At 26.1% G+C, this 15,276-nt stretch overlaps 1 protein-coding gene across 1 annotated transcript; it reads left to right on the top strand.

Moving 5' to 3' along the window:
* The first annotated feature begins 639 nt into the window (after window positions 1-639).
* On the top strand, window positions 640-2,438 carry LOC124928594 (ubiquitin receptor RAD23b-like). Its single transcript, XM_047468836.1, has 6 exons — window positions 640-813; window positions 886-1,032; window positions 1,105-1,170; window positions 1,670-1,717; window positions 1,803-1,880; window positions 2,322-2,438. Exons 1-6 carry the CDS (start codon window positions 721-723, stop codon window positions 2,436-2,438), a joined length of 549 nt encoding a protein of 182 aa, XP_047324792.1. The 5' UTR covers window positions 640-720.
* Window positions 2,439-15,276: the final 12,838 nt, after the last annotated feature.

Below are 15,276 nucleotides of genomic sequence, written 5' to 3'. Positions count from 1 at the left end.
GTTTCCAAGTAATGATCTAAATTTTAAGACTACATGTAATCAAATAAATTTTAAATAAACAAAAAATACTTGTTAGTTCAAATAAGTGAGATATGAAACTTTTTTTAAACAAAAAAAATATAGAAACTCCAAATTTGCCTTATTTACTACAGTATCTCACAAATATGAAAAACTAAGAATGAAAAATATTTTAATAATAAAATAACACTTAAAAAAAACATTGAGAAAAGTGTTAATTAAGAAAAGTGTTAATTATTATAAACTCTCCCAGAAAAATTATAATGATAAACTTAGTTACACTCCAATTATTATCGGCGAAATTATTAAATATATTATAAATATGACGATATCCTAATATTTTATTTATTTTTTATTTAATTTATTATTTGCATTTCTGATAGGATCGGTGACACCAATAGAGATCAAGACACATCTACAAACTTAGTTATGATGACGAGGAACGAAGAATCTTTGTGGAGTAAGTCAGATCTGGAATATCGGATTGTGAATGTGTTCCACAAAAAGAATGCTTTTAGACTGATAGATTATCTTTTGAGAGATACAACAAGTAAATTCTAATTTATGTAGATAAATATTGGAGCTACTTCTACAATGGTACTATGTTGCTTTCGCAGTTCATCATCTGATACCTATACTCACGCAGCTTCAAACTTGGTTGCTTCTAGTAATCTTGAGCAGACCATTCAACAAATAATTGATATGGGGGGTGGCAACTGGGATAAGGAAACTGTCACTCGAGCTCTTCGAGCTGCTTACAACAATCCTGAGAGAGCTGTAGATTACTTATATTCAGTATGCCCTTGAACTTGTTAATTTTAGTTTATTTTGGCATGTGAGATATTGATATATCTATTAACATTGTAGGGAATTCCAGAAACAACAGAAGTTGCAGTCCCTGTGCCTCACTTTCCTACAAGTCAGGTTGCCTTGGAAGGGACTGGAATGGGCACAGTTTCTAATGCTTCTTCTATCGGAGCACCCAATTCATCTCCACTAAACTTGTTTCCGCAGGTAGCATTCTCAGTTTCTTCCTTTGTCCTCTATATATTTTTTTCTGTTTATTGCATGGTTAAGATGTAACAGGAAGCAATTTCTGGTGGTGGCAACGATGGACTTGGTTCTCTTGTTTTTCTCAGAAGCAACCAACAGGCTTTGATTACTCTTCATTCATCCCATTTGGAAACTTATATTTGTCATGTTACATTGGAAAATCGACAAAGTTAAAACTGAGAGTTATTTTTTTCGTTTGGTATAAGATTTGTTTTGCGTCATGATTATTTTGGATCAACCAAATTATAGTGGGATTTTTATTGCTTCTTTTTGGTATATAAATCATTTTCTAGATCATGATCCAAATAATAGTGATTTTTTTTGCCTCATTTGATATAGAGATTTTTTTCTTGCTCATGATAAGATCATGATCAAATTATATTTTAGATCATTTTGATTTTTGGATGCATAACCCAAAATAGAAATTGTACTGGTAATTGGTAGCCTTGGTCAAAGCTTGGAGTACCCAGATTGACAACTTTCAGTCATCTAATGAGACTTTAAAAACTTATTAAAATGAAAATCATTTAAGCAGGGTCCCTGCTGTGATGCTGGCACAATTTATTTTTAATGGGTTCTTTGTGAATTTGGCTTTCAGTTCCAAGGATTACGCACTATGGTTCAATCAAATCCACAAATTTTACAGGTGTGTTTTTGATAATCTGTTTTGCAAAAATGCTTATTTAGATGGGTTTTTGGGTTGGTAGATCATATCTTCTTTCCGTTTGCAGCCCATGCTTCAGGAGCTTGGGAAGCAAAATCCACAACTGTTAAGGCTTATACAAGAGCATCACACAGAGTTTCTGAAGGTCAGTATATTATGACTAACACTATAATTGAATTTGATATGTGCATTCCTTTTTTAGCTTACTGCAAATGATCAATAGGGGGAAGATCTCATAGTTATTTATGTATCCAAAGATCAGTGAACTCAAAAACTTTATGTGTCTGGAGACTGGATTTGGATATAAATCCGGATCCAGATGAGAAATATCCAATAATTTTTTAACTAAGATCTATTTTCAAACAATGACACCTTTTGGAGAATCCTATTTGGAATCTTTTATGGTTATTTATGTTTCTATTGCTAATGGTTACTAAATTCTCAGGGATATGTTCGACCATGCTGATCAGGAAATGCCTTATTCTATCTGTGTCACACATGGATAATTTATTTTCTCTTTAATCTCTTGATTCATTTTTTTCACAAATTTGTCGTGTTGTACTATTGAGGTGGTCTCCATTTTCAGCTTGAGGCAATGGGATTTGACAGAGCCATTGTAATTGAGGCATTCCTTGCCTGTGATCGTAACGAGGAATTGGCTGTTAACTATTTGTTAGAGCAAACGGAAGACTACGAGGATTGAATGGTAAATCATTTTCCTGAAGTCTCTAGTCTCACATGTTTGCTCACCAATTTTTAAATAAACTAATTAAAGTATATGATAAAGGCAAAAATGGGCTCATTTCTTTTTTGACCTTATGACTGCTTGAAGTCTTTAACAACTGCTTTGTAAATATGTTGCCATATTCGAAGTAAATTGCTGCACCTATTTGTCCTATGATGGGTACAGACAAGATATAATTTCATTGTATGACAAATCTTGAGATATTCTTTATCATAATAACTGTTTTAACAACTTTAACAATAAATGGATTAGGATTATTTGAGATATTTGAATGTTTTAAAGTTATTTGCATCTAAGCATTCAAATTGTCTCACGTCTACACTTACATATCTAAACATTCAAGTTTTAGGTTAAAATTTGTTAAACTTGCATGCCATTTATTTGAAATCTAAGTTTTCAAATTATCTCAAGGTTAATAATTTCACTTGCAGTAAATGTACAAACTAATCTTAGAAATGTTTCATGATTCTAGAACTAACCTTCATAATTCAGTCAGCTAAAACATGAATCATGCACACACAACATACATTTTAAGAGAATCAAATTATAATTATTTGAATTTGGGGTTATATTTGAATTATAAATTTAAATTTTGTTTGATTAAAAAATTGATTATTTAAAATGAATGATTAAATATTTATATAATATTTGATAAAATAAATAAAATACATTAGATTTATAGAAAATCTTCACTGGGATTATTTAAAAAAAAATATAGATAGATAATATGATAAAAAAAAATTAAATTTAATCATCCCCACATTTATTATATGGTAAAATTTGGAATGAAAACTTTATCAATAATAAACAAAACAGCTGATTAATTTTAATTTTGTAAGCCATTTTTTAAAATTATCCACTGAAGTGGACAAACATCTTTTCTTGTAACTTGTCTTATTTGTAAGTTGAACACATTTTGAGCATTATTTTGTTAATATTTTGAATTAAAAAGTTTGATTTAAATAAACTTTTAAATTATTTAAATTTTTAAAATTTTATATTTATAAAGATAAATATTTACAAATTTATAAATAATTATTATAAGATTTGGAAAATAAAGTGAATTTACATTTATAAATTTTAAAAAATATATAATAATTATTTATTTGAATAAATGAATTAGGCTATTGATTTTGTAAATATGATTTGTTTATTTATTATTTTTTTAATTAATTTATACTTAATTATATATATATATATAAATAATAATAATAATAATATATAACTAATATTTATTAATTATTCGATTCTTTCTTTAAAGTATACACTGTTTCATGTTCACAAATAATTATTGAAGTGATAACTGAAAAATAAAATAAAAAAATTATTAAAATAAATCATAATGGCATACAAAAAATATTAATATAAATAAATCATAATGGCATAAAGGTATGTCTATGAATATTTGACGGATCCTAAGAAGGGGTCATCTCAAAAATAACTCACCTAACTTAGACTTTACAAATATATTTTTTTTTTCAAATAATTCTGACCATTTTATTCTTACTTGTATTTTATCTCTTTTCCCCTCATTTTTTCATTTCTTCTTTCTCTCTTCTCCTCCGGCCGACCGCTTCCCCGCGAGACCCGACTCCAATAGCTCGTCGGACCACAAAACCATGCATTCAACTGTAGCAAGGCGACTGTAGCAACTCGCCGGACCACAAGACCACGCATTCAACTGTAGCAAGGTGACTGTAGCAGCTGATACAAAAGATGAGTTACACAAGTCGGGTGGAGGACCATGGTGTCGAACAGGTCGTTTCAATAGAAGGCAATGCAGCAATCGAGGTAAGAGTTAGTTTGCGTCCGACGCAAGATGAAGGTAAAATATAGTTTGCGTCGACATAGTTTAAAACAAAGTAGTTGTAAGTAGTAGTACTTATTCATGTATGTCAAATAAATGACCTCGATTCCAAGAAACTATTTTATTATTTTTTTACAATGTGTCGCAATGTAAAACAGAATTGAAGCCTAGTCACTTGTATGAAAAGCGGTAATAAGTATCACTATACTACAACTATTTTGTTATAAATTGCGTGGATGCAAACTATACATTGCGTGGTCAATTTGTGTATGTGGTGAGGAAGAGAATCAAATTGAGCCCTGAAAAAGCTATCTTCATTTTTTCAAGAACATTCTGTCACCCACAGGTCAGTTATGAACTTGGGATTGATAACTGTTATAATGAGTTCTATTGAATCTCTAATTAGGCTATTGTTGAATTATTGTATTGTGTTGCAGCTGTTATGATGTCTGCGGTTTATGAGGAAAATAAAAACGAAAATGGCTTTCTTTACATGACTTACAGTGGCAATAACATATTTGGGTTGTTTTAGAACTAAAAGGAAGAAGAGATGAATTGTGAATATATCTTTACTCATTTGAAATGTTTTGTTTTCAGTCTATTTTAATTTGCTTCATGTGAAGATGGAATTTGTTGATATGATATACAGGAGAGTATTTATGAAACCTCTTCAATCTTATTTTCTGACTAGTTTGTGGTGTGATTAAAATTAATTTAAAAATGATATTCTTGATTAATGATTCTTTTACTTTCCCCTTTCATATCAATTACAAATGAAGGGTTTGTTTGATGTTGGTTAATTAGATTAAATCTAAATAAAAAAATCTCCCAATAACTTGAATTTAATAAGAAAAAGGAATTTAAATATAAACTTTATTATTAATAAGAGAAACAATATGTTTTCTCCTACAATTCAAATGAACCAAAAAGGGAAGAAGTTATAGATATAATAGATGAACAATTCTAAACAAATGGTTTATCTATGACTCTTACATGTTCACTGAAAATTCTCGGTAAAATGTCGTTAGTCAAATAGATCTTTAAATCCACTGTAAGTAAAAAAAAGGAATATATTATTAGGAATGAAATTAAAAATCATGAAAAGATTACAACTATCATATCACATATCTACATTCTAAAATTGTTTGGTTATCAATTTTGGAGTAGACATTATCAAAGAGAACGAATATATTATCAAAGAATAAGACATCTAGATGGGAACATCCAATGTTGTTTGGCATTAGTATAAGAACCTTTTATAACCATATTCACTTTATAATCCCACAACAGAAGTGTCAAATGTTATTCTCTCATCCCAAACATTTGTTGAAGGGATTTCTTCCAAAAAGAGAAAAAGAAATTGAATGGAGAATTAACACTTTGCGTCGGCGCAAACAACATTTATACAAACTGTGCACTTTGCGTCGACGCAAAGTACAGTTTGCAAATGAAATATACATATTCAGTCACATTCAGAATGGACACAATAATTTGCGTCCCACGAAGAATGCAATTTGCGTGGGGACGTAATATACAGAAAGATTCTCACACATTCAGTCAGAATAATAACCATTCAAACCATTCAGAAAAATATTCACCTAAAACCTATCCTACTCAGTATCCTACTCAGCATGCAAAAGGGAAAAAAATAAAAACTCACATAAATATGCAAGCGGTGAATGGTGAATGCTGATGCGAGGAAGCGTCCGACGTTGCTTGGCGATCATCGGGGAATGATGGAGGTTAGTAGTGAGGGAGAGAAGCGGGGAAGCTCCGGCGATGCTGCTGGAGTGGGCTCGCGCGGAGGGATGGAAAGCGCAATGATCGCCCGGAGGAGAAGAGGGAAATGAGAGAAGAGAAAATGAGGGGGAAAAGAAAAAGAAACGGAAATAAAAAATATATATTAAGGGTAAAATAGTGAAATGTTTTGAAAAAATGTTAGTTTTATCCATTGTTTTTGGACTAATTTATTTTTTAAATAAAACCTTTTCAGGGTCATTTTATCAAATTTCCCTATTTGAGAGGTTCATGAGTAGATAATTTCGGATCGCTTTTCTAGTTTTGTCCAATATTAAGTTTTTTTTTAAAAAAAATTATCATTTATTTAACTTTAAGTTTTCCTTTGTTTAGTGTAAAAATTGAATTTAAATTTTATTATTAAGATAGAAATAAAAAGGTTAAACGCTAGTTCTTCTTTTAAGCCTGTGTGAACTTATTTGAGCTAACATAGACATGGAAATATATATTATTTTTATAATTTGTAAGGATCTTTAACCTTAAGTCAAAATACTTTATACAAATATATAAAATATATTTAAATACACTTTAACAAATATAACAAACATTATAAATAGGATGAATTCAAAATAAAAAAATAATTAAAAGAAAACTATTGTCTTAAATATATATTAATAATCAAATCTTTTATATGATAAGATCAAAGTAACTTAATAAGAAATATAGAATATCTAATTTTACCGATTAATTGTTGACCAAAATATTTTTCAAATAAATCTAATTTTTAATTTTTATGTTAAATTCTTATATATATTTTTAATATCAATGTATTTGAATAATTGATTATAATGATGTAAATTCTATAAAAACTAATTAGTCATTATCTTATTATTTTATAAAAAAAAAAAAATTTACTTATATTTTTTTTTATCGGAAAATATGAATGTTGAAAATACTCTAAATCTTGTAATATTAGTATTGAATATAGTTAATAAGAAAAAAAGTTAATAAAATTCAAATTTAACAAAACTGAAATATAGTTAGAATTGTGTATTGTGGCACCACCCCGCACGGATGGTCAGGTTCACTCGTGTATTGAATATGACTTTGTTTCTTTTTTACATGTCATTTGTCCTTTTAATGTATATATTTTAAAATTAATAATAATAATTAGTTTGTTTGGAAAAACAATAAAATTTGTAATTAATGATATTAATAATAAATTAATTTAAGAAATTAATAATTTTAAATATATTTTTGGTTTAATTAACTTTAAATAATGTAAATTAAATCGCAATATATATATATATATATATATGCATCACAACTGCACACTCCCCGCTTACATCACTCCCTCACACTAGGATATAACTAATACTTGTAATGTATTAAATTAATTTAAATCATAACTTAACTCTTCCGGACATTTATTCAATCATCCTTAACATATCCGACACACAATCATACCTTTTTAGCTATTATCAAAACCCAAAAGCTTAGAATTAGGGAAAGGATTAGGCCAAGAGACACCAATACATATGGATGAAAACTTAGTGCAAGAGTAGAAATATTTTAAGATTAAAATTTTGTTTAGTTTTACTATATGATAGTTTTCAAATATAAATTATAATATATCCAATTAAAATATATGTTTAAACAAAGTTAAAAATAATATTAAACCAAAACAGATTTAAATTAAATGCAAAAAGGGATTAAATAAGCTCGTGCCCAAAGTGAATTATACACAACTTTTGGTGCATTCTTAGTTTCACCTATAAAAATAGTCTTCACCATATTTCTGGATACTCTACTTATGCTATATATATTTCACATGTTTCAGATTATTTTAAGTGAAGTGGTTCATTTGTTAAAACTTGTCAATGTTGTATATAAAAATGTCATGATTAATTGAGTTGGTAATATGTCATACTTATATTTCAGCAATGTTTAGGGAACATAAACATCTATATTTAGGTTTTTAATAATGTATATTAGAACTTATAATATTCTTTCTGATATTTAGAAATTAGAATGCATTACACTTTCCCTTCCTTGTGCTTCCCCCAATTATTTCTTGATATCTACTTATACTATATAACTATATTGTAAGTCTTTATTATATTGATAAATATGGTTTGTAATATATTAAATATTATAATTCTAGAGAGTGTCAAAAAAATCATTTTAATGTTTTAGAAAATAATAAAATGGGTACCCCTTGTGATACATAACCCTTATTTTTTTCATTTAAAATTAATTTTTGAAAAAATAAACGCAACAGGGAAATATTATGTGCCGTGCTTACACATATTTTTCAGAAACTAGACACGGATAGTGGAAGCATGTTTACTTAAGTTATTTAATAATTAAAATAATAATAATTAGATAGTTGTCTTATACAAAAACAATAAATTAATAAAACAATAAATAAATAAATAAAACATTGTTTTCACTAAAAAATGGACTTAAACTATTAAAAAATTTACTGAAATACAACACAAACTAATGTTAGTTAAAGTTTTTTATTTGCTGCAATTAAACTTTAGTTTAACACAAACTAATGTTAGTTAAGTTTTTTCATTTGTTTCGATTCGAATTGGTTGGTTTTAATTATAAAAATATATTGTTAATTAATCGACTATGTATAAAAAAATTAATAAACAATAAATTAATTCAATCTAAGTTCATTAATTAGGTTGAAAAAGTAATTAAAGAAGAAAACAAATCATTTTTATAATTAAGTTAAGATTTAACTAAAATAAAATTTATAATAATAAGACATTTTTGAAATATAACATCACAATAATCATAAATCATGCAATGCCATTAAATAATTCTTGATTAATTAATCAAAAGAATTATTAATTAAAATTATTATTATAAACTATAAAGTCATTAACTAAAAAGTCATTAGCAGATATCAAATTATCCAAAATTAAATACTAAATATCTAATTTTGTCATTAGTCAATAAGAAATAGTAAGATTTACATTGTTAAATATATATGATGACGACACTTATAGATAAAGACCCCATATTTATAAAATAGAGTGATGATTAAAATAATTTCAATTCCCTTTATAAAATAAAATAGGGGATTGAATCTACATCATAAAAATGCATTTAATAATTATGTTTTGTTAAAGGTGTTTCATAAAGTTGTTTCCTAGTAATTATCTAAATTTTAAGACTACATGTAGTCAAATTAATTGAAAATAAACAAAATAATGTTGGTTAGTTCTATAAAGTGAAATATAAAACTTTTTCCAAACAAAAGAAAAAAGAAGACTTAAAATTTGCCATTTTTATGCAATATCTCAAAAATATAAAAACACATAATTAAAAATATTTTAATGGAAAAATAATAGTTGATAAAACGTTAGCCCTTTTTAAAATTTTACTAAAAGACTTTTTAAATATACTTTCTTTCTTGTTTTATTACGGAAGCTTACATAGTAATTGGCCGAGTTATTTTCTGTAATTTTAGAAGGTAATTTTTTTTATGAAGAAACCGATATTGGTAAAGATGCATACACGACAGAATCAATAACAATTAAATTAAATAAGATTTAATTTTGAGAGAAATTCCAAAATAAAAAATTTATTCTTATTACATACTCATTTTTTGAATTGGACTTGTCAAATAAAAATAATTTAGAATTGGACTTGTCAAACAAAAATTTCAAGAAGTTAAGAATATTGATATAAAAAGATTAAAATTTTATCATAGAGATATTGTATAACTAACTCATCGATTTTGTGTTTGGACGCTTAAAAATTAAAAAAACATAATATTGGCGGTTGATTATGAACTGATAGTATTTCATCCTTTAATAATCTCAACAAATTAAATGACATGTTTGTCCACTAGCCTACATTCTTGATCATGTGAAGAAGTTTAAGTAAAGAGGAGACTTTGGAATTCGAGAACTTTCATACAAAGGTAGTTTCGAATCATCCAACAATTTGTAAAATGACTTAGCATCATCAACAAGAGGTTCATTGTCATTTTTCACATTATGGTACAAATCAGCAATAATATTTTTCATTAGGTGATCATTACAAACGTCAATATGTTCGTCGATGATATTACTCTCGTTATTCTATTGTACATTCATCGGTTCGTTTACAAGCTCATCATCTAATTCATCGTCCCCACCATCACTAACAACATTCACACTCTCACGTTCAATTCTCCTTTTCCCGTGAAAATACCAATAACCATAATTCTGTTTTACGTCAAATACAATCAGATGAGTTCTAACAATAGTCCTATTCTCATACACTTAATTTTCACACTTTACACGAGGACATGCAATAGAAGATCTACCATTAGATCTTTATGTAAAGTCCATAAAATTGTCAACCCCCTCGATATATTTATAGTCATCCATGTTTTTGTCAGGAATTTATATTAGGACTAGACAAAATATTACTATGTCAAATAAAGTATATCCTTTCAAAATCGTTCATATACCTAGGCTAATAATCTAATATAGAATCCAAAATAATATAACAATCAATATATCTATTTAACCTACAATCCAATAATCTAACATATCTAATTAACATAAAATCCAATAATCTAACATCATATAACATACAAATAATTTAACATGCCTAACATACAATCCAATAATCTATCATTATCTAATATATAAATAATAACAAACTAATATATCTAACATATCTAACATACAAATAATCTAACATAATCTAGCCTATCTAAAATTACAAATAATCAAACCTAATCTAACATACAAATAATCAAATCTAATCTAACATATTTAACCTATCTAACATAAAAGTAATCAAACATAATCTAACATATATATCTAACCTAACGGTCAGAGCAAGGAAAGAAGAAAAGAGAAGATAGACTAAACTGGCGACGAACGATCGTAACGAAAAACGGCAGCGACAATAGGAGCGCAAGAACGGCGACAGTAGTAGTACAGGAACGACGGACAGCAAAGGGAAGAAAAAAGAAAAAAGAATAAAGAAGAATAAAAAAGGCTATCGAGTAAATTAAAAGGTATCAATAACGGCTATGTCGTGAGTCGTTACAGATGCTCATTTAATGAGTACTAGTAACGACATTGGCATTTAACTGTTACAGATACTCCTTGAGTATCAAGTAACGATATTGACAAAGAGCCGTTACAAATACACTTAATTCGAAAAATGAAACGAAAGACAGCGTATCTGTAACAGTTTTCCAAAAAACCGTTACTAGTATTATACAAGTTTTTGTAACAACATTTTAAAGAGTCGTTATAAATACCTTTAATTTGGAAATGAAACAATAAACATCGTATCTATAATGGTTCTTTGGAAAATCGTTATAGATACTTTTATACTATTTGTAACGGCATTCCTTAGACTCGTTACTGATACCCTTGTTTTTAAAAATAATAAGAAAATAATGTTATTAGTTAGGAATGACAATGAGTACCCGTATGTCCGATACCCGTGGGTACCCGATACCCGACTATATTAATATGAAAATAAAATATTTTTTATTACATCTTAATGTGACTTTTTAAATGCCTATTCATTACAAATGTTATTATAAATACATTATTTAATTTGTTCTTATCCACACTTCACTTCAACTTTAAATTTTTTATATTTCTAAAAAACTATTTCTCTACATTAATCTTCTCTTTCAACTTTCTCACTCATCATCTTCATAATCAATCTTTAATTTTTTTCAAGCTCCATTCAAAATTTTCTTCACTCTATAACAATAAAATCTTATTCAAGATCTACAAAAGTTAGTATGCAGGTAGGTAATGTTTTGATTTATTTTTTTTAACATTTCGATATTACAAATTTTAAAATTATTATGTTTTTTTTTCTTCCACCTCTATAATCTTATAAGTTCTTAAATCGGGTAATGGATACTCGTCGGGAATCGGGTACCCGACAAATCGGAGATGGGATAAAAATAGAGATGCTCGTCGGGTTCGGGGATGAATGGGATAAAAATAGAGATGCTCGTCGGGTTTGGAGATGAGTACTTTACTACCCGTCAAGTAGGGTACCCATTGCCATCCTTAATATTAGTAATGACTTTTTTAAGAGTAGTTGCACATAATACATATGATTAACGGTCTTATAAAAATATTACTAATATATAGTATTTGTAACGGCCTCATTTAGTCGTTACTAATATGTAGTGTATGTAACAGCCATATATAGTCGCCTCACATTTGTTACATACGACCCTTTTCTACTAGTGAGAACTGTTAAAATTTTATAAAAGTTTTCTCACCATCCTTAATTTTCTATTTTCAATGTTTGTTTAACCCAAAAAAAAAATTGAGTTATATTTATATGAAGGAAGAAAACATTGTCAATTTCTTCATATATGCAATAAATGTACATAATTTCTTTGAAATTTGCATGATTCTAGAACAGACTCTCATAATTCAGTCAAGTAAAAACAGGGATGATGCACACCATTTATTTTAAGAGAGTAAATAATTAGAATGATTTGAATTTGGAATTATTTGAATAAAACTTTGAATTCTAAATTTAAAATTTTGTTTGATGAAAAACTTGATTATTTAAAATAAATGATTAAATATTTATTTTATATTTAATTTAAAAATGATAAAATAAAGTAAAATATAATAGATAGATAGATAGATAGAAAATCTCACACTAGGACTATTTAAAAAAATAATTGATTGATAATGTGAAAAAATATTTTAATTAAATTTAAATAATCCTCATACTTATTATAAATTTATTTGGAACGAAAACTTTCTCATAACCAAACACAAATTACTATTTTCAATTTTAACATTGTAAGCCAACTTTTTAAAATTATCCTATGATCGATGGGACAACATATAACCGTGTAACTTGGACAACATTAAATAATTGTCTAACACTATGGAACACATTTTAGTTGATCTATTTGTAAGTTTAGAGGATAATTTAATTCATGAATTTGGTTAATATTTGGTCAAAGTTCTATTTAGATAAACTTTTAAACGAGTTAAATTCTTATAACTTAAAAATAAAAATTTATGAGTTTATAAATAATTTTGATTACTCAATCTTATAAAAAAATGAATTTACATTTAAAATTTTAAATAAAATATTATTATTTATTTAAATAAATAAAATATGTAATTAATTTTAAAAATATGATAAATTTTTTTATTTTTATTTTTATTTTTAATGTATGTATGTATATTTAACTATATATATATATATATATAACTATATTTTCAAATAAACTTTAAATAAATAAATTCTCAATTTTATGAGTTTATAAAAATGTTAACTAAATTTATATTTTTTTCGAGGATACTTCATGTTTAACACTAAAATAGTGAAATTATAACTTAAAAAAATTACAAAGTGTAATCATCCCAAATTAACATGTAAGATTTACTCCTTTTCTGATAGTAAGCCACTAGGCCAGAGTAAGAGTTGCCGGTACAGACCAGCGCGCAATCAATATGTAGAATGTAACTTTTTTTTAATATTATTTATTTTTAATTTTACTTTACTTAAGACGTTTTAAATGATAATTAAATTCTTAAGTTTAAGTTTTTATCTCTTTTTCTCATTTTTACATTTGAACTTAGTTAATTAAAAATAAAAACTTTTTTTATAATTTATAATGTTTTTAATTTATATCAAACTATCTTAGTTAAATAAAAGGAATATTTTTTTTTTATAATTTATATGAATCTTAAACTTATATTTTTTTTTAAATTAACTTATTTGTAAATGCACTTAAACATACATAAAAAAAACATTATAATAGAATGAAATCAAAACAAACACAAGACAAAGTAATTAAAAGAAAACTTTTTTAATATATTTATTGGTAATCAATCTTTTATATGGAAAGTTAGATAAGTAGTTTAATATGAAATATAGAGTACCTAGTTTTACATATTAATCCTGACCAAAATCATATTCAGAAAAATCTAATTGTTATATTGAATTCTTATATACATTTCTAATATTAATGTACTTGAATTTATTATAATGGGATGTAAATTCCTTAAAAAATAATTATTTGTTATCTTATTATTTTATAAAAATTTAGAATTATTTTTACTTATATTTTTTGGAAAAATATAAATTTAAAATATACTTTAAATTTTGAAAAAATAGTTTGACACATAAAGTGAGAAGAAAAAAATATTTTTTTTAAAAATATTTTGTAGGCTTTTTTAATTTTAAATTTATTTTGTATTTTTAATTTTAAGAAACATTTATTCATAAAATATAAAAAAAAATATTTTATTTTTTTCAATTAATTTTAAAAAATATATATTTAAATTTTAAATTTAATAAATTAAACCAAAATATATTAGATTAACTAAATAAGATAGTGCATTTTACTGCACCACACAACTCACGACACAACACTAGTGTGCTCATGGTCAATTGTGTCTTTCCATAATAATTATTATGTATAAATAAAACAAGAAAATAGGCAGAATTGGTAATTAATGATATTAAAATTAACTAATTAATTAAAATTAATAATTGTATAAAATTTTGTTGGCTTCACTAAACTTTAAATCATGTCTCTTACATCATTCACTCAAGAATATTATTAATACTTATATTTTTTTTAAAATTAATTTAACCTATTGATAATCATCCTTTAAGTTATTTGCCACTCATTCAATCATACCTTTTTTCTTTTATAAACTTTATAAGTTGTTACCAAAATCCATATATCGTTCTAATCAACACTTAAAAGCTTTTTTCCTTATTGACTAAATTAGTATAAGCCTAGTGAGAAGGAAGCAGAGAGGCAGAAGAAGAGATACATCAACAAAAAATTAGAATAAAAATGAAAACTTAGTGCATTAGTGGCAATATTTTAAAATGAAAATTTTGTTTCAAGTTTTATAACATTGTCTTTAATTCTCATTTATAATGATATTTTCGAGATATAAATTGTATTATATCTTGTTAAAATATAAATTTAAACAAAGTTAGTAGATGATAATATTAAACCAAAACAAATTATTTAAATTTAATGAAAAAAAGAGATTAAATAGGCTTATGTCACAAGTGTAATACACAATTTATGGTGCCTCCTAAATTTTTGGTGTCAAAGTCTATCCTGCCAAAGATGTGAGAGAAGAACCTATATACATATTTATCAGGTTATTTATATAATTTAAGTACAGTAATCTATTCATTTGTTAAGATTTCATCAAGTAATGTTTCTTGTCATAGTTATATTTCAGAAATGTTTATAAA

Source organism: Impatiens glandulifera, chromosome 1 (genome assembly GCF_907164915.1).
Source record: "Impatiens glandulifera chromosome 1, dImpGla2.1, whole genome shotgun sequence".
NCBI classification, from domain to species: Eukaryota; Viridiplantae; Streptophyta; class Magnoliopsida; order Ericales; family Balsaminaceae; genus Impatiens; species Impatiens glandulifera.
This window is presented reverse-complemented; position numbering and strand designations above follow the sequence as displayed.